Source organism: Chinchilla lanigera, unplaced genomic scaffold (genome assembly GCF_000276665.1).
Source record: "Chinchilla lanigera isolate Chin_1 unplaced genomic scaffold, ChiLan1.0 scaffold00017, whole genome shotgun sequence".
In the NCBI taxonomy this organism is placed as follows: domain Eukaryota; kingdom Metazoa; phylum Chordata; class Mammalia; order Rodentia; family Chinchillidae; genus Chinchilla; species Chinchilla lanigera.
The window spans coordinates 4115-31277 of NW_004955418.1; the positions used below are offsets into that span (position 1 = coordinate 4115).

General features: G+C 44.9%; 4 protein-coding genes and 1 long non-coding RNA gene across 6 annotated transcripts in view; 3 read left to right on the forward strand and 2 right to left on the reverse strand.

The window, feature by feature from the left end:
- Positions 1–220: 220 nt before the first annotated feature.
- Zmat2 (zinc finger, matrin-type 2) lies at positions 221–6730 on the reverse strand. Its single transcript, XM_005382002.2, has 6 exons — positions 6622–6730; positions 6171–6264; positions 4485–4608; positions 3249–3322; positions 2208–2353; positions 221–1271 (listed from the first exon to the last, which is right to left on the reverse strand). The coding sequence occupies exons 1-6, from the start codon at positions 6637–6639 to the stop codon at positions 1128–1130; spliced, it is 600 nt and encodes a 199-aa protein (XP_005382059.1). The 5' UTR covers positions 6640–6730; the 3' UTR covers positions 221–1127.
- Positions 6731–6851: 121 nt separating this feature from the next.
- Positions 6852–13961, forward strand: LOC102028087. The gene is made up of 2 exons (XR_260526.2): positions 6852–6985; positions 13742–13961. It is a non-coding gene; the product is annotated as an uncharacterized LOC102028087 (long non-coding RNA).
- On the reverse strand, positions 8436–15168 carry Hars2 (histidyl-tRNA synthetase 2, mitochondrial). 2 transcript variants are annotated; one of them, XM_005382011.2, is made up of 13 exons: positions 14912–15168; positions 13694–13768; positions 13079–13198; positions 12871–12966; positions 12080–12205; positions 11881–11988; positions 11594–11692; positions 11208–11301; positions 10756–10883; positions 10233–10475; positions 9961–10077; positions 9631–9777; positions 8436–9216 (listed from the first exon to the last, which is right to left on the reverse strand). In XM_005382011.2, the coding sequence occupies exons 1-13, from the start codon at positions 15017–15019 to the stop codon at positions 9157–9159; spliced, it is 1521 nt and encodes a 506-aa protein (XP_005382068.1). In that variant the 5' UTR covers positions 15020–15168; the 3' UTR covers positions 8436–9156. The 2 variants fall into 2 exon arrangements, with proteins under 2 accessions (XP_005382068.1, XP_005382070.1); XM_005382013.2 differs by lacking the exon at positions 13079–13198.
- Positions 15169–15231: 63 nt separating this feature from the next.
- Positions 15232–26400, forward strand: Hars (histidyl-tRNA synthetase). Its single transcript, XM_005382006.2, has 13 exons — positions 15232–15406; positions 15686–15775; positions 18757–18876; positions 20429–20524; positions 21208–21333; positions 21980–22087; positions 22211–22309; positions 22862–22955; positions 23131–23258; positions 23352–23594; positions 25080–25196; positions 25516–25662; positions 26001–26400. Exons 1-13 carry the CDS (start codon positions 15317–15319, stop codon positions 26070–26072), a joined length of 1530 nt encoding a protein of 509 aa, XP_005382063.1. The 5' UTR covers positions 15232–15316; the 3' UTR covers positions 26073–26400.
- Positions 26401–26680: 280 nt separating this feature from the next.
- Dnd1 (DND microRNA-mediated repression inhibitor 1) overlaps positions 26681–27163 on the forward strand; it is a gene marked incomplete in the record, with an annotated part of 2600 nt that continues 2117 nt past the window's right edge. The window contains 2 exon segments of the mRNA XM_013513000.1: positions 26681–26802; positions 26918–27163. Coding sequence (XP_013368454.1) covers positions 26779–26802; positions 26918–27163 — 270 coding nt within the window.

Below are 27163 nucleotides of genomic sequence, written 5' to 3' on the forward strand. Positions count from 1 at the left end.
GGTCAAATGGAGGGCAAAAAAGGCTCCACATGGTAATTCTCAGTGTGAGGACATAAACACACACACAGGCTGGGGATATAGCTCAGTAGCACAAGCACCTGCCTGGCATGCACAAGGTCTTGAGTTTGATTCCCAGTACCAAGAAACACACACATGCACACACGCACACACACACACACACACACACACAGAGGGAAGACTATGGAAGATCCCCACCAAATGTGAAACGAGCCAGTCAATGCCATTTATTACACATGCTGAACAGCCTCTGAGACCCAGGGGCTCCCGTAGTGAGTTTGTTTGCTTGCATTTTGTGTTTTTTCATTTTTCATTTTCTTTTTTGCTTCAAACAGGTTCTTCCAAGAGCCTGCTCACAAGGAAGACAAAGAAATCCTCAGCAAAATAAAACAAACAGCAGAAGCTGAAACAGCCTACATCTGAAGAACAATGTTAAAAGCTCACCAGACACAAACCATACCACACTCATCCCATTTAATTTCCTGTTACACGCGCTGAGGAAACCAAGAACATCAGGCCCTAGGAAAGCAATGCTCTGAGGTTCTAGCTCAAGACCCCTCTTTGTGACAGATTCATGCACACATACATATCCACACACACCACTAATCCAGGCAGAAGTACACATGCATGCACATGTGGCTACAGACCCAGGAGGTGGAATGGGAAAGGGAAGGACTGATCAAGGATATGCCATCGACCGGAAACGGGGCACTAAGATAACCCTTCTGTTGCAGGCTGGAGTCAAAATTACAACAGAACAGAGAATAAAGATAGGATGCTCAGGCAAGAGGCTGAGTAGATGAAAAGGGAAAGATGCAGGGGGAGTTTCGGGAAAGCAGCCTTAGAAGGGGAGGTCTGTCTTTATTGGGAACTCAGGCAAAGGTCCTGTGACTCCAGTGCTATACTGAGACTGAATGAAAATGCCACAGCATTACCTCTGTACCCTGTGCCCTCTCCCAACACAGAAGGAAACCACACCCCCACCCTCCTCCCTGCCCACTGACACTCTTAAGATCTTTACCAAGTACTTAGAAATGAGCCTCCCCTCCCCAACACACACAAAATGTTAGGTCCAGCATAGGCCAAAATTAGGCCAAGTACAAGAAGCTTCAATAACTCTTCTTGGTGGAACCAAAGCCAGAGAAGCCCATCACAGCTGCCATCTCATCATCCTCCTCAAATGTCAAATCTTCTTCAGCCCTCCTCTTCTTTTCCTTCTGTTTCTCTTTCTTGTATGCTTTAGCCTTCTCCTCCTGCAGGGGTGGAAATCATTCAGAATCAGTTCAGATTCCTCAGCCAAATGTTGTCAAAAGAAATGTGAGCTTCAAAATTCCTTTCTATCTTTAGGAGAAGATAAAATAGAGACAGACATGGTGGCACACGCCTGTAATCCCAGCACTCAGGAAGCTGAGGCAGGAGGATTACTGTGAGTTCCGGGCCAGCCTGGGCTACACAGTGAGTTCAAGTAGTGCAGCCCCTGCACTACATAGCAAGACCCTGTCTGAAAAAAAAAAAAAAAAGAAAAGGAGAAAGTAAAATAAAATCTCAAGGGCAGAATAAAAGCCACAGTAAAGATTATAAAGGACAAGAAATAAGCTTTAGCCTCTGTACAGTTCTCCATCATACACCTCAGTTCATCTCTTAGTTCTTAGCAGGGTTATGGAAGCAAAATCATGTAACATTTTGAGGCACTCAACATACCAGGAACTGATGAGTACTTCGTGTACATTACACTAAGATCTCTAATATGAAGAAAGTGAGGTTTACATAACTGCCCAAGGTTCACAGTAAGTGCAGGAAACAATTCTAACCCTGCCAGCCTCTTAGGCGCTTAACTCCCTCCTACAGTAAAAAGGGGGAGGGAGCTATGCATGTGTGAAGCAAGAAAGAAACAGGAAGTCTCTATTCTTCTCAATTTTGCTGTGAATCTAAAACTGCTCTAAAAAATATTAAGTGAAAGAATAATTACCCAAAACAGGCATAGCCCAAAGAGTCAGGAGGAGAGGGTAGACTTACAGCCATTTCCTTTAGCTCACAAGTGTCTCAATCAAGAGCAATAAAGGTTTCCCTAGTATGCAGAAATTCAGGGACACAACTGGGAGGCAGTAGAGTGAGATGAAGGTGAGGGCCACCTTTGATGTACAAGTTACAATGCAAAGCTGAGAAAAGTAAAGCTAGGACAGCCTTACCTCTTCTCTGAGTTCCTTCATCCTTTCTTCAAAATCATAATCCTTCTGCTTCTCTTCCATTTTTTTCTTGTTGACCTCAAAACGTTTCTTCACCTGATCCAGGGTAGAACGTTCCACACGCATAGACATGCCTAGGTTTCGCTGATCTGGGTAGGGCCAACAGTGAAGATGGCAATGTCACTACAACATCCTGAGCCCCTCAAGTCTTGTCCTGGCCAGGCATGGTGGTACACACCTATAAGCTCAACCCCAGACACAAGTTTGTGGACAACCTAGGGTACATAGTGTGTCTGAGGTCAGCATAAACTAGATAACAAGATCTTCTCTCAAAAACCAAAAAAAAGGGCAGCAGATATAGTTCAGTGGATAGCATGTGCCTGGCAATCGAGAGGTCATGAATTTGATTCCTGGCACAAAAAAAAAAAGTATTGTTCTGGCCTTTAAAAAAAAACAAACATGAAACCATGGATTCTACCCCTAGCACCTCAAAAAAAAAAAAAAGCAATTTTTTTTGTGTGTAAGGGTCTCATTACGTAGTTCAGTTTGCTCTTGAATCCACAGGGATCTTCCTGCCTCAGTCTCTTGAGTCCTGGGATTATAGGTGTGTGCCACCATGCCTGACCATATTTTTAATAAGATACCCAGCAAAAGTACGTGTTAAGAGAAACTCTTGGCTTCCTCTGTTCCTAGAGGCAGCATACCCAGACAAGATATAGGTGGGTTTCAACTGCCCTTACTCTCTTACTGAGCAGATGAACACCAAGTGGGGCTACACAGGCCCAAAAGACCAAACAGTAGTTTGAGTTGTTGAGAATCTAGAATATTCACTAGCACCACAAAAAAAGGAGGGGGAGTAAGGGAACCTCTGGGCAGTAACTCACTTTGTGGCCTCCAAAAATATTATCTAAAGAATGGTCTGTACAAAACAACTGGAGAATTCCCCAGGGATCAAATAAGAGTCCAAGAGAAGCTACCTTTTCCTTCTACATCACCACCAAAACCCAATCCCATCCCCAGTCACAAACTACCTCTAAGCCTTACGTTTCTTTCCATTAATGTGATCCAGGAAGTTGATGGAGTCCTTCACCACACAGTCACAGACATTGCAATAATATCTGACAGATGGTAGGAAACAGCAGGTAAGTCAAATTCAGTTTTAAGAATCTGGTTTTCAAAAAGAAATACATTTTTCCACACAGCCTTCACTCCTGGGAGAGAGTAGTAGCCAGCCTCCAAGGCAGACCGACTACAAGCCCTGCTCTCCTAGTATTTCCATCCTGTGTAGGATCTTGCCAATCTGTACCAGGGTTGGTCTGTGAGACCAGGAAGTTCTGTCAAAAGTGACAGCATAGCACGTCCAAGACTAGGTTATAAAAAACTGTACCTTCTAATTTTGTGTGGATTATTTGCTCTGAGGAACCCTTTGATTTCTTGTGAACAGTCATATGAAGAGACCCATGGGGTACAGAGTTTTAGCCTCCAAACCATAGGCATTTGACAGCTTGAAAGTAGATCTTCCAATCTCACTTAAGCCTCAGATACATGCAGACTCAGCCAACTCCTTGAACAAAGCTTCCTGAGAGACCATAAGCCAGAATCACCTTGGTAAACTTCTCTCAGATCTTCTGCCCACAGACACTATGAGTTGTTATTTTATGTTGCCAAAATTTGAGTTTTGTTAATTTGTTAATTTATATAGTAAAGGATAACTAATACTGAGAAGAATGACAATAATGGGATTATAAACAGCTCAGAGGAAGTATTAACTAACTGCTATCTGTGTTGTCCTCCTGCTAGAAATCCTAACTGGACAGAGAAAAGCGGTGGGCAAAGGGGCAGTAAGTTTTTGTAGAACCCTTCTTCCTGATGATTCAAGCCTTGGTTTAGGAAAAAAGTGCACAATCAGGCACCTTCCATAACATTTACAGCCTTCTAGCTATTCTAGAACCTCAACACCCCTTTTTTCATCATTAACAGTTTCTTGGCTCCATTCCCAGTCCACCTAATTTCTCCCCCTAGAAAAGTCCTCAGTAGTTGCTTAACTTCTGACAGCACCAATAATCCCTGTTAAAATATTCAGGAGTATTTACAATTCCAATATGAAGAAGCTCACAAAACCCCTTTTGGAGACCTTGGGTGAAAAAAATCTAAGAGTGGAATTATGGGCAATGAGCTGTTATCCTGGGACCATGGACCCTCCTCAACACTTTCTAAACCCAACAAAGGTAGTTTATTAAACCTATTCTGTGCTTTAGAGAAAAACAAAAAACCACCTACCCTCCCATCTCAGATTGTGGGGTGGTCTTCGTAATGACAATGGTCTTTCCAAGCTTGGATTCCAAGTCCACTTTGTAGTCCCTGTGCCGCAGAAGCTCCCGCTTGACTGGCTGCACTGGTTTTCCTGAAACATGATGGGGAAGACTGTACCTTTATAGTTCCTCAACCAGAAAGAAAAGAACACATAAAACTCAAAATTCAGAGGACTACTCTCATTTCTTTGATTCCTGAAAGATGGGACACAACAGGTACTTCAAGTAGCAGTTTGCAGCAGCAAAGAATGTGAGCACAGAAAAAATGATAAACATCCCCCAACTTTCTCCAGCTTTTCTCCACTTTAAAATTAGCAAGCCTAATGGGGCATGGTGGTACACACCTGTAACCTCAAGCCCTTGGGAGCTGAGGCAGGATCACAAATTCAAAGCCAGCCCAGGGAATCTGGTGAATTTCTGTCTCAAAAAATAAATGAATAGCCGGGCACAGTGGCACATGCCTGTAATCCCAGCACTTGCGAGGCTGAGGCAGGAGGATCATTTTGTTTTAGGCCAACTTAGTGAGACTCTGTTTTAAAAAAAAAAAAAAAAAAGGATAAAGCTAACAAGTCTAAAAGGAATATGTTTTCTCTACTCATTAATTCATTGACTGAAGTGGAAACAGAGTTCTAATTTTCACTAGAAGCAACCTTTTCAAAAGAGGAGCAAGAACACTCAATAATGCTTTTAGCCAGATATCCTAAGCATAACACATAAAAGGATTTTGGAGGACTGGGTCAAGTTTTAAAAGGGGGCCAACAATTAGAAAATACTTGTGCAGGGGCTAGGGATTTAGCTCAGAGGATCAGCACCTACCTGGCAAGCGTGAGGTTGTGAGTTTGATTCCCGGTACCGGAAAACAAAAACAAAAAAAAATACTTGTGCATATGAAGCACTATATTATACCTCTTACATAAAAAGCTAAAAATGTGTGCAAGTGGTATAGAAATTCAATCAGTGAATTAATGAGTATAGATAACACATTTCTTTTAGACTTGTTGGCTTTATATTTTTTTTTTTAGACAAGGTCTCACTAGGTTGGCCTCAAACTCGAGATGATCCTCCTGCCTCAGCCTCCCAAGTGCTGGGACTACAAGCACGTTAGTAATGTGGAAAAAGAATGTTTGAAAACCAGTATTCTTTTTCTAAAAAGGAATCTATCTACGAGAGGCACACAGCTCCTTGACACTATAAGGGACAGAGCAATGGCAACACTAAGCACTGAATGAAACAATCACTTGCTCCTGGTGAGTACCAGAGCTTTTCTCAGACTACAACGAAGGACTCTGCTTAAGAATGTTCTCCTCCTCCTTAAGAAATTTCAAATAGAGTGTGTCATTCATAGCTGTAATGTTCAACAACAAAATACTCTACTTAACTTCTCTGTCACAGCTAAGAATTCCAGGGCCCTCACTAAACCGACCAAGCAAAGACAGAGCAAGAAAGCAGCGTATAACACGGCTGACGAGCACTCAAAGCCACTCCAGGCTATCTCCTAGCTCTAATTTTATGTACGTGGAAACCGAGGTGTCGGGGGCCACATCGCCAAAAGTGACACGGGTAGGCGGGCAGCTTCCTTTTAACTCCCCACCCGCTCTCCAGCCACTGCATCGCTCCAGCGACACCCTGAGCCCTTGATGAAGCGGACACCCACCATCCTTCTTTTCTCTCTCTTCTGTGAGCCTCTTCTCAGCAAGTTTCTCGTATTCATCTTTGTCCCACTTTCGGCGAAAGTCCAAGTTTTTTGTCTGTAGGGGAAAAAGCGCTGAAGATCCGTCACTAATCGTGTCCGGACCCCTAGAGAAACTGAGGGAACCGCGTCCTTGCCAACAAGACGGCCCCGGGATCTTTAGAAAACGAAGCCTTTCTGGACCTCACCAGGAAGGAAGCTGAGGTCGGCTCTAGACCCCAACCCAAGAGACCTCCGCGACTTCACGGTCCCTGCGTCAGGGCCTTACGGGGTAATTCTCAAACCTGCACCCTGGGATCGCGAAGAGGTGTCAGGAAGCCAGTCAGGGAGCAGCGTGCGTCTTTATTCAGCGCTGAGAAGGCACCCACCCTCCCAACCCGCAAACCTCCTCCTCCTCCTCACAAACATCACCTACCCCGCTGCCTGACGCCATCTTCACAGCGAAGTGAATGGGAAGCCGGAAAATGCCGTAAAACGCGGACGAGAGCCGTAAAGCAAGGTCGCCCTCCAATAAGTTCAGAGTCTCCTGTTGTAAACGGACTAAGGACTGGAGAGCTTCTAAAATAGGCGTGTCGGCCCCGCCTCTGCTTCAAGAGGAAGGCGCAGACGCAAAGCGAATGTGAAGCAATGCGGAAGTAAGGGCGCATGCTAACGTGTTTTTTTTTTTTTTTGGCCCTGCCTTTCAAAACAAGCATGAAAGCTTTAGTTCAACTCGGCTATTTTACGAAGGCGAAAACTGAGATTCGGAAGCACTGCTCGCAGACGTAAGCGAATCAACTGTGCGTACCTTGCCTTCTAAGACTTTTCGGTACTAGTGTACTGGGGATTGAACTAGAGAAACTCCACCACTGAGCTACAGCACCAGCCCCGCCCCCCGCCCGCTTTTTTTGTCTTTTTAAGACAAGGGTCTCGCTATGTAGTTCAGGCTGGGCCTTGAGCTCACTGTGTAGCCCAGGCTGGCCTCTAACTCGCAATGATCCTTCTGCCTCAGTCTCCCGAGTGCTGGGGTTACAGGATCGCGCCACCACGCCCGGCAGCCCCTTTTATTTTTTGAGACAGTCTCAATAAATTACCCTGGCTGTCCTTGAACTTGCAACCTTCCTACCTGAACCTTTTAAAGGCTCACGTGTTTTTAGGGGCTCCAGGTATCCCATTGACCAGCATGCACTAGGTATTTGGCCCAAAGCTACACTGTGCTGAAGTGTAGCTTCAAGCCAGAAGAAAAGGGCTTTTTGCACTGTTTTGTTTAACAATGCCACCCTGGTTAACTCTTCTTTTAGCCGGAGAACATTATAATCATCCAGTCTGTAGCATGCAATTTAATCAAAGATTGGAATGAGGAAGGCAAGTAATCAGCAACACCCTAAAGCACCAGTCACCAACTGTTTTTGCACCAGGGACCACTTTCATTTTGTTGTTATTTTTTTGACAGGGCCTCGCTATGCAGTTCAGGCTGGTCCTGAACTCACTATGTAGCCCAGGCTGGCCTTTAACTCACAGTGATCCTCCTGCCTCAGCTTCCCAAGTGCTGGGATTACAGGCATGTACTATTACACCTGGCAACTTGCATGGTTTCTTGGAAGAGTTTTTCCACAGACCTGGGGAGGGGGTTGGGGGGAGGAATGGTCTGGGGTTTCAGTTCTCATTAGGAGCATACAACTTAGGTCTTTCACATAGGTAGTTCACTGTAGAGTCTGTGCTGCTATGAAAATCTAATGCTCAGCACTCGGGAGGCTTAGGCAGGAGGATCGTTGCGAGTTCGAGATCAGCCTGGGCTACAAAGTGAGCTCAAGGCCAGCCTGAACTGCATAGCCAGACCCTGTCTCAAAAAAGACCAAAAAAAAAGAAAAAAAGAAAAAGAAAATCTAATGCTGCTGCTAATCTGACAGAAGGCAAAACTCAGGCAGTAATTCAGGCAATGCTGGGCAGCTCCCCTGGCTCACCAGCCACTTACCTCCTGCTGTGCGGCCCAGTTCCCAATAGCCAGTAAGGCTCCAGAGCCTATGGGTTCAAAACCCCTGTCCTAACTCACTATACGTTTATTCTTAGGCATGACTGTATCTCCAAGCTGTGGAAAGAGGGTGCAGGAACTGTGGCTGCTTCCTTGCTGTATACATTTGCATCGCCCCAAGAAGGTTACTCCTAGTTCACAGAATTCCCCAGTGTACACTCAAGCATTTTCTATGGCCTATGTAAATTAATTCCTTGATAACAAACTACCCAAACTACTATACTTAACATTTTATTTAACATATTATCCAACCACTTCAAGAACAGCCTTTATGGCAAGGTATGGAAAGTCAGAACAGTAATTCTAGAACAGGAAATGATCTTCAAAATCCCAGGTCTCCACCCTGCCAAACCATTTATTAAGTTCAGTGTTCCAGATTGTTACACAGCAGCCCTGCCCTGCTACCGTTCACAATGGATAGGCTAAAAAGATACCAAATTAATATAGGCACTGCCATACCCCTAGGATTATACAGTATTTCTGTCCTCGAAGCAGCAAGTTGTCACTATCCATCTTTGCTGTATTCCCAAAACTCCTTGGATAAGCCAAAGGATGAATGTAGACAAATTTCCCAGAATCCGGGTCTAAAGCTAAGTGGAAAGCTATCTGGCTTCTGATCTCAGTGGTTCAGTATCTTCAACTTAGAGGACTTCCAGAGCCCTGCTCACAGCAACAATCTTAGCACCTCTAGGTAGTGTCGGTGGCACTTCAAATCTGCCCCTTCAGCTACAGCATGTCTCTTTCACATGCTGCTATCTGCCCCATGCAGAGTAGCTGTTTACAGTAGTCCAGGAGTCCCCACATCCTTCTGTATTTAAGGAACGAGGAGGCTGAAGGCCCTTGTCACCCATACTGGCCAGCTGTTGTGAAGTGTATCAGGAACTCAGTGTTAGATGAAAGCTTTTGTACCAAGAGCACCAGATGGCAATCAGGCAAGGATCAAGACTGGGACAGTCGCTTCTGAATTTCAGCCACAAGATGTTCCCGTTTTATGGCCTCCTGAAACATAAGATCTCTCAGGTGACAAATAAGAAAGTGATACTAACTCTTTAGCCACTTTCTTTCCCAGGTTCATTTTACTCTGCATCTGTCCCACCATTTACACAACCATTAGGGAATAAGCTGACTAGGAGAATGTACACCCTCAATACTAAGGGGGGGTCAAACACCTAGTCTATGTCTATTTTATTGACTAGTCTCAAAACACCCATGCAGATTTCACTTGTCCTCCTCCTGCCCACTTAGCCAATACTTGCTGGCTGCAGTAACTGCTTGAGATGGGACTTCATTCATCTCTACTCCACTCTTAGCCCCAAAGGTATTTATTTCCTCACCCAGAAGACATATTTCTTAAAAAAATCAAAGAAAGGGAGAAACACCTGTTCGCTTCTATTTCTATCAGCCCCCACTCACCTCCTCTCTGGTGGCCACTGACCGGAGCTTGATGACCCCTTCCTTCTGTTCTTGCTCACCAATGATGACCACCCAGGGAATGCCTGTGTTCTCACAGTAGTGCAGTTGGGTTAGTAGTTTGGGATTATTCTTATATAGCATCTCTGCCTAAAAAGGATTAAAATAGAGTAGGGGACTTAAGAGTGATCATAACACATAAATCCCCAAAACATGTATTTTTTTAAAAAGGCAGAAATAAGTGCCTAGCTCTCTGCTAGTAAACTTAAAAGGCCTTGACTTCCACTCTTGCTCCTGAGTTCCACATATACCCAGATATGAGCTCCACCATACCTTGATCCCAGCATCCCAAAGCTCTGCAATTAGCTTTAACCGTTGTCGGAGGAAGTTCTTTTGGGGTGTGGCCACAAACACCTGGGTCTCTGTGGTCCGTACTTTCTCACCAGAAGTCTGATACATGACAGAAAAGAAAGTAAAACTAATGAAAATTTCCCTTGCACAAGAAATTCCAAAAACAAGACAAAAAAACTGTCAGAAAAAAGTCTAGTTACACCTCTAAAAGCAGGATTTTAGGCCCCCAGCACCATCTCACCCCTAAGACATACCTTTATCCTCTGTTCCACAATGTGGAAGATTCGCTCTACTCCAATGCTCAGTCCCACACATGGCACCTTATGGCCCTTAGGGTCAAATGTGGCCACCAGCTCGTCATAGCGCCCGCCAGCAGCCACACTGCCCACATTAAAGGGCTCTTCTCCAACCTGAGCTGGGGTTTGTAGCAAAACTGCTTCATAGATCACTCCTGTATAGTAGTCCAGGCCTCGAGCAAGACTCAAGTCAAAGGAGATCTGTGGGGTTAGGTTATAATCAGTCCCCTACCAGATTGTTTTTTGCTTTTTGGGGTTTTTTTTTGTCTTTTTGAGACAGTGTCTGGCTATGCAGTTCAGGCTGGCCTTGCGCTCACTTTGTAGTCCAGGCTGGTCTCGAACTCGCAACAGTCCTGCTGCCTCAGCCTCCCGAGTGCGGGGATTACAGGCATGCCCACCACACCCGGCCCCCGACACCAGATTGTGACAGCCCCAGAGCTCAGCTCTTGAATGCAGTAGGTCTACTCCCAACTCAACCTACCTTCTCAGTGATTCCAAATAAAGTCAAGTATTCAAAAAGAAGCTTCAGGGACTCTAACCCCTCCAAGGCCTGCTTGTTCTGGGATAGTCTGGGATCCTGGAGCATCTGCTCTACCAAAGATACACCACCTGGAGGAAAAAGTGGTAGAAAAGAAGACCTGCGCATTTACCGAAGATGTGCTTTACCAAATTGATCTTTTAAGTAGTGCTCTAGCTAGTCCTTCTGGTTTATTTGTTTTTTGTTTTTTTCTTTAAAAAGATGATGATCACACCCTCCTCTACCTCTGCCATCTAAAGACACAAAGTCGTTACAATAAATAAAAGGGACATTAAATTCAGGCCAGACTCTGGAATTTAACACATCTGCAAAAGGGAGCTTATTCAGAGGTAAAAGCTGAACACTGGTCACCCTCAGCCTGATTCTGTCACAGCTCTGAAAATCCTGGTTCTTACCATGATGTTGGACGTAGTCCCCAATTCGATCAGCTACCTCAGGAGCCAGGCCTTTCTGTGCCACCATTTCATGTCTCACACCTTTCCAAGATATCTGCATAAACACCCAAACATTACCTCAGCCCCAAGTCCTTCTTTCTCTTGCTAGAAAAGGACATTTCAGTTTCATTTAGTATGGTCATCCTAGGTAGCTAATAGTATGCTCAGAAAAATCAGAGGCAGCTAAGAAACCCAGTCACAATCCCCACTATACAACTCAGACCTTGCATCAGAATGTCTCCTCACCTTCCTCCTATATTCAGCTCACTTCAGCCACTATCTCTTTATTTTTGTCTAATAGTATGAATTTCAGAGCAGGGCAGAAACCTAGGTAAGGTCTTTATTACCTTGTCTAGTTTGTCCATCGAGGCACAGATAGTATGGAACTTGCTTTCAGGAACACCACAGACAGCAAAGACCCCATCTACAATCCGCCGGTCATTGACCTGTAAACTCAGTGAAACCCAAGGGTCTTGTCAAGGTCCTTTCCCTGAAAACCATGGCAGTTCCTAACTCTCAGACTTGTAAAATGGACAAAAAGGTAATCTCACAGGAGGAGCACTCATACACACACACACACACACACACACACACACGAGCCAAATCCAGACTTTTCACTTAGTCTTGGCCTTACCTTAATGAGAAAGTCTCCCAGCTGCAACCCACTTAGGATTTCACACATGATCTTCAAACATTCTGCATCTGGGATCATAGGGTCAAACTGACCAGCAATATCAAAATCCTACAGCAAAGAAAGACAGAAAAAAACCTCCACTGATCAACCAATTCCCAGGTTAACTATCAAACTATGCTGTCCCCATCAGGTCACTTACACACTGGTAGAACTCCCGATAGCGGCCTTGGACCATAGTTGGACTCTCCCTTCGCCACACCTTTCCAACTTGGTAGCGTTTCATCTTCTTCAGTTTATTCATAGCCAGATAACGAGCAAAGGGGACCTCACATAACTAGGTTAAGGACGATATGGCAGCCAACGCTTAGGTCCAGCATGTAGACATTAAACGACACTGAACCACTATTTTATCTTATCCAATAGGATAAGAACAAGGACCTTCTCTATCTTGTTTCCCACTGTCTCCAAGATTTGACAGTACTTGGCATTCAAAACATACTGAATAGTGTCAAATGAAGGAATCTCACCTAGCAAAACTGAAAGTTGAGCAGAATGTAGAAGAAATAGAAATGACCCAAGGTCTTAGCCATTTTCTCCCAATCAGACCAATATCCAACTATCTCTAAATAGTGTTCAGGCTTCATAGCCTGCATTTGTTTCCAATATCAAACCTTTATTTCTGAAAGTGTATGCCAAGGACCATATGCATTTTAATTAGTTTTTGAATCGTATTCCTGTTACTGAATTAAGAATCCCTGGAGCTAGGAATGTTTCAGCAAGCTTCCCTTAGATATTCAGATAGACAATGAAGTTAAATGAGAGGTCTCCAGGCCAGGCTCTGCTGGCAGAATTGACTTGTGGAAGAAACTAGAAGTAAAGGCTACTGCCAATGGAGCCATATTTTCCCATAGTCATGCTCCTCCCTTTGTGTCAGAAAAGTCCTCTGGATTTGGAAAGAAACAAGTTAGGCTCCAGCACTTAGAAGGATACAGTAAGGTCATAACGAAGGGACAACAGCTCTCCACCTTGATCCTCCAGATCATAGATGAGCCCAGACTGCTCATTATACTTCTCCATGAGCACTTCCTGCAGGAATCAAACGGAAAGAGCCACAGTTCAAAAGATAACTCCAGAACACAGATGAGAAGCCCTCTGGAACACTGAAGAAAAGGGATTCCAGACATTCTTTTCCCCTTACTTTTAGCTCAAATGCTGGTGTATCCAATCCCTTTGCTCCATGACGTTTAAAGCAACTGATAACCATATCAAGAATTTTCTCCCTCACAACCATCTCCTGGGGACTAAGATCCCTGGTGCCCTGAAAACCAAAAGCAGTCATAGTACAAACAAAAAACAAGTCCATTTAAAACAAAGAGTTAAATTATACCTGTAAGGTAAGGTATAGACTGAATTTGCTTTTTTGTATTTCCTTTTCACTTTCCTTTTTCTGTAGATTGCAGGAACTTGCATATGTTGGCAAACACTCTACCAATAAGCTACTTCCCTACTCCTTTTTATTTTTGAGACAGAGTCTTGCTACATTGCCCCAAGCTGGTCTTGAATTTGTGATCCTCCTGCCTCATCCTCCCAAGCAGTTGGGGTTACAAGTTTGCACTACCACACTTGGCCTGAAATTCCTTTAGTTCAGATAACTCTGAGCCTCATCTAGTGCATCAAGATAGAAAAGGTTTTTGTTTTCACTTTTGTTTGAAACTTAGCTCAAAAAGGCCTTATAAGAAGTTACAGAGATAAGTACAGCAGACATCAGTTCTCCATGGTATTCTAATGGGATAAGATGGGTAAAGGACATTACCCTTGGGGTCTTGATGATGAAACTTGGTTTCTCTTGATGTGGTTTCAGTTGGGATGTTACCATTGCCTCCGCAATCTGGCAGAAGAAGAAATATAAAATGTAGTTTTGCTGGACACTGGGCAGACCTATGACATCTCTGAACCTATGGACCACCAGCCTGCAAGATCAGTGACCCTGAGGAACAGGAAGCCAGAGCACCACTTTTTCTATCTTGATCTCAGAACCCACACTGTATCTACAATTTTACATGCAATATATATGAAGTCAAGTCTTTATCACTCTTTACTGTATTGGAAGTTTTTGAATGTATGAAAAAGTTTAAGCACATGGGAAAAATGAAGGCACAAAACAAAATACCATTACCACCTCCACTGCCCCACTCCTGGTATAGGAGCAGGAATAAGTATGCCAGTTCTCAGTTAATATTCAAACAGCAGAAATAAGAATTCTTAGTAAGACAGATCTATTTATCAGGCTTGGAGATAAGGTAAATGTGATTTGAATAAAGCCTAACAACACAGAACCTTGAACTCAAAATGAACTCAAAAACTTGTAGGATGCTGTGACTAAAAATTACAAGAGCTTAACTCTGTTGTTCATGACAGTACAAAGAATCTGCTAAGAGGACTTTAGGGACTTTCTGAAATAAGACAAAACAGAATCATTGTCTCGAATACTACCGGCAGGCTGTAAGCCCTTCCAGCAACTGAGGTATGCTAGTTTCTTACTGCAATTTCTCGCCCAAAGAGAAGTCCTATTCAAGTCCACAACTCCCCCCACCCTATCTATAATTCTCAAACTAAAACTTCTCTGAAAACTCACCATGTTTTTCTCAAATTCACTTTAAGATAATACGAACTCAATCTACTCGTTGTCTTTAGCTATCTCATTCACTAGGAATATCCATATATTTTGCTTACAAATGTTAAGGGGCGGCTCTACGAACTTCGGTTAATGAAATGGAGACCTGCATTAAAATATTAGCTTGCTACGATGTACAGGTAGTCATTCAACCTTGCAGTCTGTTTTCTCAACTCTAAAATGGAAAGCCCCAACCTCTCAAAACAGCGCTAGATATTAAATAACAAAGCATCCAAAATGCTTGGTTCAGTGCCGCTACACAGCGGGTGCTCAATAAAAACCAACTGTCCTAACTGTCCATACCTTAGACCCAGGGGTCCTTCCCCAGTAGGCCAGAGCTATCTCTGTTTGGCTCACCTGGCTATGGCCACCGAGCGCCCGAACGCACGCAGTGCGGGGAGGTCGTAGGAGCTGGCTGAGCAGCGCCGCGAAAGCCCTCCGGGGCAAGAGTCCCAACCGGGGCATCCTGCGGCGGTACACGGCTTTCAGAAACAATAGCCAAAGTCCGGGAATGAAGCAGAATACACCCAGAGAGGGAGTATGGTGCTAGAGATGCGCAGTCCAAGTCTAAGGAACAGAGAACTAGTCCCACACGGCGAACTCCGGTTTTCCCAGAACCCCTGACCCGGAAATGATTTTTAGCACCGGACGGAGGCTCTCTAGGCCTGCGGGCCCGCGACTCGATAGCCGGAAGTCATCCTGACTGCGGCTGGGTCTCCCAAGGCCGGTCCAGACAGCAGTCTGCTCCAGGTGGCCACCAGGATGGCAAATTGTCCTTCGCTGGAGGAGCTGGTGCGACTTCAAGGAGAGCGTGTGCGGGGCCTCAAGCAGCAGAAGGCCAACGCCGAGCAGGTACGGCCCAGGCAGTAGGTGGGGTGCAGGCAAAGTGAGCGAGGACGTGAAGCCGGGTCGTCTGGACAGAGGACAGGGTTGTGAAGGAAAGGATTGGGCTGGCAGGAAGAAGGATGGGCTGGGTGTTGAGATAACTACGGTAGGTCCCGAGAGAAGCAAGGCTAGGCCAAGGCAGACAGACCCGCCTCAGTTTCTGATGAGGGAGGTATGTGGAATGAATGGCCGGGAGCGGGGAGGGAGTGACGGATCGATAGTCCAGCGGCTTTTTTCCCTCCACAGATCGAGGAAGAAGTGACAAAACTCCTGAAACTGAAGGCACAGCTGGGCCCTGATGAAAGCAAACATAAGTTTGTGCTCAAAACCCCCAAGGTACTGTAATGTCATTCCTATAGGGGGCCTCAGAGAGAGTCTCTAACTCCAGTAGCAAGGGCACATATATTGGCTTCCCTGAACTAGGTCACTAAGGAGGGTCTGAAATATTACAGGAAACAATAGTTTCTCTGGGCACTGGGGTGGGTTGAACTCTGAGTCATTCTGGGATAGCAAAGTGATGACAGAAATGAGGCCAACTGAGTGCTCGGGGGAGTTGGCCTGCTGCTGCTACTCCTTTTTCAGTAAATACTCATTGCGTGCTTACTGTGTCCCTAGCATGGTATAAAGCACTGAATATGCCGTGGTTGACAATATAGCCTGCCCTCATAGGCCTATAGTCTACTTTAAGAGACAGATTTAAGACCAATAGTCTAACACATGAATATGTAATTACAGATTGTGATTAGAAAGAAATTAACAAGAGTGTTCTGAAAAAACGAAAGGGGGCTGGAGAGTCTGAGAAAACCTCACCCGAGGGAGTAACATGTTAATGGACCTAACAGATGGGCAGGTGATAAGTAAGGAAAAAGAATAAGGAAGGTTAGGCCAGAAGTTTGGAAACCTGGAAACAGTGAAGAGATTTGGTAGTTTTCAGGAACTAGAAGACCTACACAACTAGAACCAAATAGAGGAGGAAAGTAGCCTGGAATGAAGTTGGCGATTCCTAGCTCATCCTTTAGAATTTCAGTTCAAATGCCACTTTCTGTAAGTTCTGTAGACAGAACTATTTACCTCTTTATCTAGGTTCCCTTGACACTTTATATATCTATATCTATATATGTATTTTCGTATATATACATATATATCTTCATATATATATACATATATATGTATATCTTCTATTGCACTGATTTCTCATAGTTATTCATATACTTTATTTGCTGGGGAGGCTGAGACCAAGTGCCTTTCAATAAATAGGTATTTAATGAATGTATTTGAAATTGAGTACTAAAAGAGAGTGACGATGATCTGCTTCCTCATGTGAAGATTAATTCTTTGGGCTCCTAAATTTATTGAGGTGTTCCTTTCTACACAGAAGACTTTTTCAAAGCTTAAAGAGAAACGGTATAAAATCCCAAAACAGTGATGAGATTCATATTCAAACTAGTGAATAATGTAAAAACTTAAAAGGGAATTTGATATATCAATCTATCCTCACGTAACCCAGTGATCAATCTTATTAATGCTAAGCAGGACAACCAGAAATTATCTTCCTATTGCTGTGGTGCAATAAGAAATAAACAGCACCACCTATAAAGCATTCTTGCCAAGAGAATTTGAATTTGAATCTAATGAGGACTTCAGACTGTCTGTTCTACAGGAAATACTAGAGGCAGAGGAACACAACAAATGACACCTCAAGGATATTTCTAACCAAATCTAAAAGACACATTTGAGGATATTATTAACCAGATCTAAAATATGAAAAAAAAATTAGAACAAATGACCAATTTCCTCAACAAATAAATGACTTGAAAAGAAAAACAGGGAACGCTAGTGATCTATAGCTCAGTGGTAGAGCACATGCATAGCATGTGTGTGGTCCTGGGTTTGATTCCGAGCACCACAAAAAAGAAAAATAAAGAAATGAAACTGTTGTAGATTAAATGGCCCTATCAACTAGATGAAATCCATAGACTTTGTTTAGAATCTGAATCAAATAAGCCACCACAAAAAAATGTTATTGAGGCAGTCAGGGAAAATTGAACATGGCTTGGTATGAGATAGTATTAAGGGGTTGCTATTAGTTTTGTTGGTTATAATAACGACATTGGAGTGTTTTAGGTTTTCTTAAAGTCCGTATGCAGTTGCAAATCATACTGAAATATTAGTGGATGAAAATGATAGGATGTCTGAGATTTATGTTAAAATACTTTAGAAAAAAGTGTCAGTTTAAATGAAATAGAAATAACAGATGTTATTGGTTGTTGACTCTGGGAAATGGGGCTGAGGATGTAACTCAGTGGCAGGGTGCTTATCTAGCATGGCCCTGGATTCAATCTCCAGTACCGCAAAAAACAAGCAAACTCATTTTATGGAGACATAGCTGTGTTAGGTTAGATCTTCTTTATATACTTCAACCAGAACAATATATTACAACAGAATTAGATACAAAATCTCATATAGCTGTCCTTTAGTAAGCCAGACATTAAAGATTTGCAAAGATGTGATGAATGCCATTTTTAACTAATTTTTTGGGGTTTTTTTGTTTGTTTGTTTTTTGGTTTTTTTGGTTTTTCTCCGGAACCAGGAATCGAACTCACGACCTTGTGCTTGCCAGGCAGGCGCTGTGCCGTTGAGCTAAATCCCCAGCCCCTAATTTTTTTGTTTTAAAAAATATACTTTCCTAAAACATTATTTGTGTCAACATGTCATTGATATATTAATAAATACTTACAAAATTGTTGTTGTTTTAATTTCTAACAGTAAATATTGATAATTAATTATAACAGCATAAAGAGGTTCTAAGACCAAAGACTTTGGAGTAGATTCTAAAAGTTCAGACTAAAACCTCCAATCTGGAAGGAGAACAGAGTTCTCCTGCCACAGGCCTGCTGAGTAGCCTTAGGTAGTGGCTTCTCAACATCCTGTAATTTATATAAAATGTATTTGTCCAAACTCTCTCTTCGGGCTGGTTGTTGAAAGTAAATTAGAGAACAAATAGTAGTATTAATTAGAATTTAAAAGAAAATGATGTTGGGAAAGAAAAGTTGTTTGTAAAATTTATACTTTAACTTGTTGAGCCAGTTTGAATTGGTTATTCCATTCTAGAGAAATGGAATTTAGAAGGCTGATATAATTCATAGGAATTATAGTAATAGGGAACTATTTGTACTCGTTTTACAGTGACCTGTAGGAAAAATCTAAATTTGGGGCAGGATTTGCTTTCCTTATTGTTGAGATCATCCTTTTATATTTCTGGAACTTATGTTCTTTTAAATCTCATGCCTTGTCCTTTGGCTGATTTTGACTTCAAGGGCACAAGAGACTACAGTCCCCGGCAGATGGCAGTTAGGGAGAAGGTCTTTGATGTAATCATCCGCTGCTTCAAACGCCATGGTGCAGAAGTGATCGACACACCTGTGTTTGAACTAAAGGTGAGAGATGTGTAAAGAGAAACCAAAGGGTAGAAGAACAGGTCTGTGAGTAACAGAAGATAACAAGAGTTATCTTGTTATCTTGGGAAGGGGCTGGTATTTTTTTCAGTAAAAAATGTGACAGTACCTTGGAGAAAGAGGCATTGCTTTTTATTTATCTTGGTTGGTGGTGGCCAGCAGCTTCCAAAAGATAGCCCTTCTTAGGAATAGAAAATGTTAGCCAGGCATGGTGGTACACACCTGTAATCCCAACACTTGGGAGGCTGAGGCAGGAGGATTACTTTGAGTTTGAGACCAGCCTGGGCTACAAAGTGAGTTTGAGCCCAGCCTGAACTGCATAATGAAACCCTGTCTCAAAAAGAGAAGAAAAAAAGAAGGAAAGAAATTGTTCTGACTCCTGTTTATACTGAATTCTACAATATCTATACTACGAATGTTTTCTATAAATGCAAACTATATGTATGTAAAGAATAAACATGTAATCAGTCTCCTATTGATGAAGGTAGTTTCTGTTTCTTTGCCATTAGAAATCAAATTGTATCACTCCCTGTTTAAAAACCATAAAACACTTACAATACAATTTAAATTTTCTCTCTCTTTTTTTTGTTTTTGTTTTTGTTTTTGCTATGTAATCACACTGACCTAGAACTCACTATGTAGCCCTAGACTGGCCTGAAACTCATGGAGATCCTCTTGCCTCAGCCTCCCATATGCTAGAATTACAGCTGTGTGCCACTTCACCCAGCTGTAAATTCTCTGTCTCTCCCCACCCTACCCCATCTCTCTCTCACACTTTTTTTGGTGATACTGGGAGTTAAACTCAGGCCCTTACATTAAGCTATATCTTCAGTCCTTTTTTGAGATGGGGTCTTGCTAAGTTGCCCATGCTGGGCTTAGACTTGAGATCCTCCTGCCTCAGCTTCCCAAAGTGCTGGGACTATAGGTGTATACCACTATGCCCAGCAGGGCCTTGGTTCTTGCTCTTTCCTTTTCCTGAACTCCCTTTTCCCTGGGTCTTTCCATGGGTTTAGTTTCAGATTAAGTTAGAGACAGTAGATTTTAATTTCCAGTCTCAACAAAAATGTAGAATAGTCAAAATTAGTCATGTTTGGGTGGTGGGTTTTTGTTTTCAAAACCTTTTAAATTTTTTTTATTTTCAGCCAGGCGTGGTAATACACACCTATAAATCCCAGCACTCAGGAGGCTGAGGCAGGAGGATTGCTGTAAGTTCAAGACCAGCCTGGGCTACAAAGTGAGCTCAAGGCCAGCCTGAACTGCATAGCAAGACCGTCTCAAAAAGAAAAAAAAAAAAAAAAAAAATTGTTCTATTTTCACCAGGCGTGGTGGTGCATGCCTGTGATCCCGGCACTTGGGAGGTTGAGGTAGGAGGATCACTGTAAGTTTGAGGCCAGCCTATGTTACAAAGTGAGTTCAAGGCCAGCCTGAACTACATAGCAAGACCCTGTCTCAAAATGTACAAAGAAACAAAAAATTTTAATAAATAAATAAATAAATGTTTTTGTGATGATTATGACATTTTTTTCCTCTCCAGGAAACCTTGACTGGAAAGTATGGAGAAGACTCTAAGCTTATCTATGACCTGAAGGACCAGGGTGGGGAGCTGCTGTCCCTGCGTTATGACCTCACTGTATCTTTCTAAACTTGGGCTCTCTCATCACATCTCAGCCTTTTGACTAAGATTAAGTGTAAACATGGGCTGTTGAGACTTTGGATGGATTGACCTTCACTGGGCTGAGGCTATGTCTAGCCTCAGATTTAGGGACAGGAAGATATAGGTAAGATTAAATATAAAGCCTTTGACAGTGAGGAAAATTACATCTCTAAACCAGTGTGGGACCCTTGATTAAACAAATCATAGTCTTAGAAGTGTGAATCCTGAGTGAGACCTGAGCTTTATGTTAGGGCCCAGTTCCTAGTTGTACAGCAGTTCCCTGGTTACAGGAAACTTTTTCCCTGCCCTGTCCAGTGGACAGAGTTCTCTTAATTGAGTAACACATTTCCTTTCTCTCCAAGTTATACAGAGAATCATCTGCTTAATTATCCCACATGAGGCCCTTGGTTTGCTGTGTCCAGTTTGCCCAACCCAATGTACTTGGCATTGTCTAGGGCAGACACTGTCTTAATTTTTCTGAGACTTCAGCTGCCCAGTGGGAGTAGCACCATTGATTCTTTCTGATACTCGGAAATGCTGTTAATCTTACTGATAGTAGTTGTACCCACACAGGGAGAGGTTAGACTCCAGCATCTGTGAGAGATGATAACTTCCAAACAGCAATAGGAGGGGCTTTCTCCTTAACTCTCTATCATCAGGTTCCTTTTGCTCGGTATTTGGCAATGAATAAGCTGACCAACATTAAACGCTACCACATAGCAAAGGTGTATCGGCGGGATAACCCAGCCATGACCCGTGGCCGGTACCGGGAATTCTACCAGTGTGTGAGTGTCGGGAAGCCGGGGGTGAAGTGGGGACAGGATGCATAACTTGGGCCCCCCTCAGGCTAGTAGAATATATTGAATATTGTGGTTTTCTGAGCAAACTGGATATTCCAGAAAATACTCTTTTAGCTTTCTGTGGTCTTTTCATGTAGACTTCAGTGGCCTTATGGAGTATGAAGGAGAGGGATTTCCTCCATTTTACATGAATAACTTGATATTCAGCAGATGAAGTGCTCATAGAGATAAGACAGGCAATCTGTGTTCAGTGTTCTTCCTATTAAACCTCAGTGACAGGATCATAGCAGGCGGTGGGAAAATTCAGTTTCAGATATCGTATCATCCAGACTGAAAAGAGAACTTCTGATAAACAGAAAAATTAAGGATTCACACTGGATAATTGTCCTACACAGTACAAGGAATTAGGGAAGAAGAAAATAAAGAAGAAAAATATCCCAGTAGATGACACCGGGACTGGTTGAGAGGCCCAAGAATGCTGGGCTTTTTCTCTGAGCTGATGGCCAGAGAGCAAAAGGAAGAAGTGTGTGCTTGTGTGCAGGCAGGCCTTCCTAGAGCCAGCAGAGCTCACAAGTTCCCCCTTAAAGCCACTGAAGCCCTGAGGAACTCTGGTTACCCCTTTACCCTGCAGGATTTTGACATTGCTGGGCAATTTGACCCTATGATCCCCGATGCAGAATGCTTGAAGATCATGTGTGAGATCCTGAGTTCACTTCAGATAGGAGACTTCCTGGTCAAGGTCAGAGATAAACAAGGCTGGGAGGGCAAAGCTGGGTCTGGCAGAAGGACAAATACTGAAGGCTATTGAGGGTCATGTAAAAGGAAAGAGATTCCCTCCTCACGATGCCTTCGGTCCCTACAGGTCAATGACCGGCGAATCCTAGATGGGATGTTTGCCATCTGTGGTGTTCCTGATAGCAAGTTCCGTACCATCTGTTCCTCAGTGGACAAGCTGGACAAGGTGACTAAGTTCCTGGCTCTACTCTTCCCAAATCCTACCCTGCCTTGAGAAATAGAAAATAAGACACTGTATAACTGGACGTGGTAGCACACACCTGTAATCCCAGCACTTAGGAGGCTGAGGCAGGAAGGTCACTGTTGAGTTCAAGGCCAGCCTGGGCTATATATAGCAAGACCCTATCTCAAAAAACAAAAGACAGGTATGGTGCATGCCTGTAAACCCAGTACTCTGGGAGGCAAAGGCAGGAGGGTTGTAGCCCTCTTGGGCAACTTGGCAACTTACTGGGATTCTCTCTCAAAATAAAATTAATAATGATAAATTTTTAAAAGGCTGGGCATGTTAGCTCAGTGCAAAGACCCTCAGCTCAATCCTCGGTACCAAAATAAAAAAGGAAAAGAAGATTGAAAGAGGCACCTGTCTCCATGCCCACCTGAAGAGATTATGCCAGGTTAAAGGGCAGCTTCAGCTCTGACTGCTCCCCAAGGAGGGGCCGTACTTGCTTTGTGGCAGGAAAGCTGCTCAGGAGTTCTTGACTGTCATCTGTCTGTCCAGGTGTCCTGGGAGGACGTGAAGAGTGAGATGGTGGCAGAGAAGGGTCTTGCACCTGAGGTGGCCGACCGCATTGGGGACTACGTCCAGCAACATGGTGAGAATCAGAACCCAGTCTCGCTCCCCAGCACCCACCCCGCTGCCCACAGACTGAATGTTACAATGGGCACACGCACACGTGTGCATGTGCACATGTGCTTGCAGTCTAGGTGACAAGGTGGACCTCCACTGCCTTTTTCTTTCGTTGGTCTGCCTCAAATTTGTCTTCCCAGGTGGAGTGTCCCTGGTAGAACAACTGCTCCAAGATCCTAAACTGTCCCAAAACAAGCAGGCCTTGGAAGGTCTGGAAGATCTGAAGCTACTATTTGAGTATCTAACCTTGTTTGGCATTGCTGACAAGGTGAGTCAGGTTGCAGGTGTGAGTCCTGGTTGACCTGTGAGCCTTCAGGTCTCTGATCTTAATCTGGTACTGACCATGTCCTCATCTCCACAGATCTCCTTTGACCTAAGCCTTGCTCGAGGTCTGGACTACTATACTGGGGTAATCTATGAAGCCATGCTGCTACAGACCCCAGCCCAGGCAGGGGAAGAGCCCCTGGGTGTGGGCAGTGTGGCTGCTGGAGGGCGCTATGATGGGCTGGTGGGCATGTTCGATGCCAAAGGGCGCAAGGTTCCCTGCGTGGGGCTCAGCATTGGAGTGGAACGAATCTTCTCTATTGTGGAGCAGAGACTGGAGGTAGGTCTTCAGGACAGTCTGGGCAGGTGGTGGTTCCTGGTGGACTGATTTCCTTTAGAGCAGCGTCTCAGAGAAATAGAAGAAATGATCACTGCCCTTATAGTCTCACCCCATTAGAGGCCAGTTTTGTGGATCTCTGGTCTTCTTTCTCCACTAGATCTCTGCTCTGGAACCCAACTTTTCCTAGGGCCATCAGGAATCTGGGCTGCTATGTCCAAAACCCAGATCTTCCTCATGACAGGATACTAAACATTTTGAATCTAGGTAGTGTCTGGCTCCTAACCACACTGTAATCCTGCCACTCATTTAGAAGCATACGTCAGGCCTTGGGGTCCCTCAGGCTGCCTTGACTCCAGTACCTAGAATAACTCCAGGAAAGCCCGCCATGGCCTCAAGCCCTCCTGTGTTGCTACTGCTCTTAAATGACTGGTTGCATTTCATCCTCATGAATGCTCTGGTATCCTTCCCAATATTCCTGTCCCTTTTTCCTAGAGTAGACACCACCCAAGTTTCTCAGTTGACATCATTGTTCCAATAGATATCTTACGTTGTAAGAACTTTGAAAATAGTTTTGCATAAGAATCAAGGGGCACCACCTTGGGGCTGGCTCCCGCTTCCCGACCTGGGCGGAGGGTGGGGAACCCTCTCGAACTTCCCAATCTGGGGGAGGCGCAAGTCCGGCCCCTCATCCACACACACTTTGAGGTCTGCCCCATGAGAGGCATGGTCTCATGGATGGGCAAGTAGGTAGTAGGTGGGGACTAGAATGCCCGGGGTGTTTTGATTTCCAGGCTGGGCTCATGATATTTCTTTGTGAATGTTTTTATGGACCCATAAACTGCTGGATGGAAATGAACTTGAATGTGAATAAACTGCCCTTGCCCTTGTTCTTGCCCTTGCCCTAGATTACTTATTCTGGTTTTTTTCGGTTTGTTTTTTTTTTTTTTTTTTTTGTCCTTTTTTGAGACAGGGTCTTGCTTTGCAGTTCAGGCTGGCCTTGAGCTCACTTTGTAACCCAGGCTGGTCTCGAAATCGCAACCATCCTCCTGCCTCAGCCTCTCGAGTGCTGGGATTGCAGGCATGTACCACCATGCCTGGCTAGATTACTTACTCTGGCAAGTCCTGTACAAGTCAATCTTTTTTTCTTTTTTTTCTTTTTCTTGAGACAGGGTCTCACGATGTAATTCCGGCTGGCCTTGAACTCATGTATCCCAGGCTGGCCTTGAACTCACAGTGATCCTTGTGCCTCAGCCTCCTGAGTGCTGGGATTACAGGCGTGTAGCACCATGCCTGACTCTCAACTGATTTCTTAAATCTTGTAAGGGCTACCTTATGCCCAACTGCTAAGTGAGAAAACCATTTCCTGTCCTGGTAGGGCTCATTGAGGTGGACCTCAGTCATCTGTCCGAATCTTGACTGCAGCCTTTGCTTTACACTGTGATGGTTTTAGCCCAGCTCTCTGACTCCTATTTGCTCCTGCACTAGGCTTCAGAGGAGAAGGTGCGGACCACAGAGACACAGGTGCTTGTGGCATCTGCACAGAAGAAGCTACTAGAAGAGAGACTGAAGCTTGTCTCAGAGCTATGGGATGCTGGTGTCAAGGTATGGGGAGGCAATCCCCATGATGGCAGGAGATTTGGGTGTGCTGGGCACAAACATAGTTTTGTACAAAAGCTAGGTACAAAACTAGTGTGCTAGTTCATCCGTAGTACCTTCTGTCACTACTTCTTGGGGTAGAACTAAGACCAGAGTACCAGCTTGGGCCCCCAGGGGGTTGTCCCTGAAGACAGAAGGAAGCCAGCTTTTGTCTTTGTACCGGGAATCGAAATTAGGACCTTGCACTTGCCAGGCAGGCGCTGTGCTGCTGAACTATATCCCTGGACAAAAGCCAGCTTTTATCTTCTATCCTGGTCCCTCATAGGCCGAGCTGCTCTACAAAAAGAACCCAAAGTTACTGAACCAGCTGCAGTACTGTGAGGAAGCAGGCATCCCACTGGTGGCCATAATTGGTGAGCAGGAGCTCAAGGACGGGGTCATCAAGCTGCGTTCAGTGGCCAGCAGGGAAGAGGTAAGAGGGGAAGGCAGGAAGGCTTAGGGGCAAGGAATGTATGCTATGTTGGTAGGCCCCTGCCCATATGAGACTTGAGCAAAAGCCTGACACATAATACCAACTTGAAAAGGATCTAAGGGCTTAATCTATTACTGTGGTGGTGGTGTTGGGTAAGATCTCCAGTCCCCGCATGCACAGAACCCCTTTTCTTTCTGGCTCCCAGGGGGCAGTCTCCTCAGGAGGGGTGTCTGACTGGGTCCTGATCCCAGCTGAGCCAAACCAGATGACTAGGGAGGGCCCTAGAGAACACTGGAGGGGAAAGTGCTCATCCCACTTTCTTCCCTCGTCGTGGCCAGGTGGATGTCCGGAGAGAAGACCTTGTGGAGGAAATTAGAAGAAGAACAAGCCAGCCTCTCTGCATCTGCTGAGCCAAGCAAACTGTCAGAGGAAGGTGGGACTGATACTATTTGAGGCTAAAACTGCATTTGTGCTTAAACAGTTTTGCACACTTTTGTTCCAGCAAGAAGACCTGAAGAGTGGTCAGAACAAAGACTTTTTTATTTTTATTATGATTGGCAGATGACTAGGTACTACACAACTTTCTGCAGAACGCCATGGGTAATTAGGCCAGTCCGCCTCCTGAACTACGTGGACAGGCCTAACATCGTCTCATCCCCAGAGCCCCATTCCAACAGAACAGATGCCCTCCTACCATACATTTCGCCAAAGATCCAATAAAATGCCTCAACCTTTGAACAATGTGTCACTGATCCCTCGTCGGCCTCCCCCACCAACCTCTTGAGCCACTCATTCAGATCACTTCGTGTGTGGAAAAGGGAAGAAGACACCGCAGGGTGCAGGGCTCCCTCGAGGTTCCTGCTTGTGGCGTCCACCCACCGGGTTTGAGCCGCTCACCAGGCGGCTGCCGTCCACCGCCCTGCGCCAGAGTTTCCAGTTTTCCACCGAGGGTCGGAGGGCTGGGCGCACGTGCGGCTCCACCCCCGAGAGGCGGGGCCGTGCTCAGCCAATGAGCGCTTGGGGCAGAGGGCAGAGAAGGTTCCAGAGGCCTACCACTGTGGGGCGGGGGGGAGGGAGGAACATATAAAGAGGGTGCGGCGAGGCCGCAGCGCAGCCATGCAGTCCAAACGCGAGTGCGAGGTAGGTGGTGGCGGAGGGATTCCCCTGCGGTCGCGTAGGCTGTGGCGGCCCCGGGGACTCTAAATCTTGCAGGGCGGGGGTTCGCCCGTGCGCAATTCCAACTTGCTTCCCGCAGCAATGGTGTGAGAGGGTGAATCCCGAGAACAAGGCAGCCCTGGAGGCGTGGGTCCGGGAGACGGGCGTGCGCCTGGTGCAGGTGAACGGGCAGAGGAAGTACGGCGGGCCGCCCCCAGGTACGCAGCCCCGTGGGAGGGCCGCGCGCCACCTCCAGCTCCAGCGGACTGGGTGGTGTACGAGGGCCCCACCTCCGCCGGGTCGGGCGGCAGGCCTGCCCGAGGTGCACCTGCCGCGTACGCGGCCA

Excerpts from the sequence above, each read along its gene's own strand:
- Zmat2 (XM_005382002.2), bottom strand. Across the intron at positions 3,323-4,484 it reads CCACAATCTGAGATGGGAGG|ATATTATTGCAATGTCTGTG; the intron begins GTAGGTGGTTTT and ends ACCATCTGTCAG. Across the intron at positions 1,272-2,207 it reads TGAAGGAACTCAGAGAAGAG|GAGGAGAAGGCTAAAGCATA; the intron begins GTAAGGCTGTCC and ends CCACCCCTGCAG.
- Hars2 (XM_005382011.2), bottom strand. The coding sequence starts at position 15,019 with ATGCCCCGGTTGGGACTCTTGCCCCGGAGGGCTTTCGCGGCGCTGCTC. Across the intron at positions 13,769-14,911 it reads CGCTCGGTGGCCATAGCCAG|ATTGCGGAGGCAATGGTAAC; the intron begins GTGAGCCAAACA and ends TTCTTCTGCCAG. Across the intron at positions 10,884-11,207 it reads GGACTACGTCCAACATCATG|GTGGTGTATCTTTGGTAGAG; the intron begins GTAAGAACCAGG and ends TTTTTCCTCCAG.
- Hars (XM_005382006.2), top strand. The coding sequence starts at position 15,317 with ATGGCAAATTGTCCTTCGCTGGAGGAGCTGGTGCGACTTCAAGGAGAG. Across the intron at positions 15,776-18,756 it reads TTGTGCTCAAAACCCCCAAG|GGCACAAGAGACTACAGTCC; the intron begins GTACTGTAATGT and ends TTTGACTTCAAG. Across the intron at positions 21,334-21,979 it reads ACCGGGAATTCTACCAGTGT|GATTTTGACATTGCTGGGCA; the intron begins GTGAGTGTCGGG and ends TTTACCCTGCAG.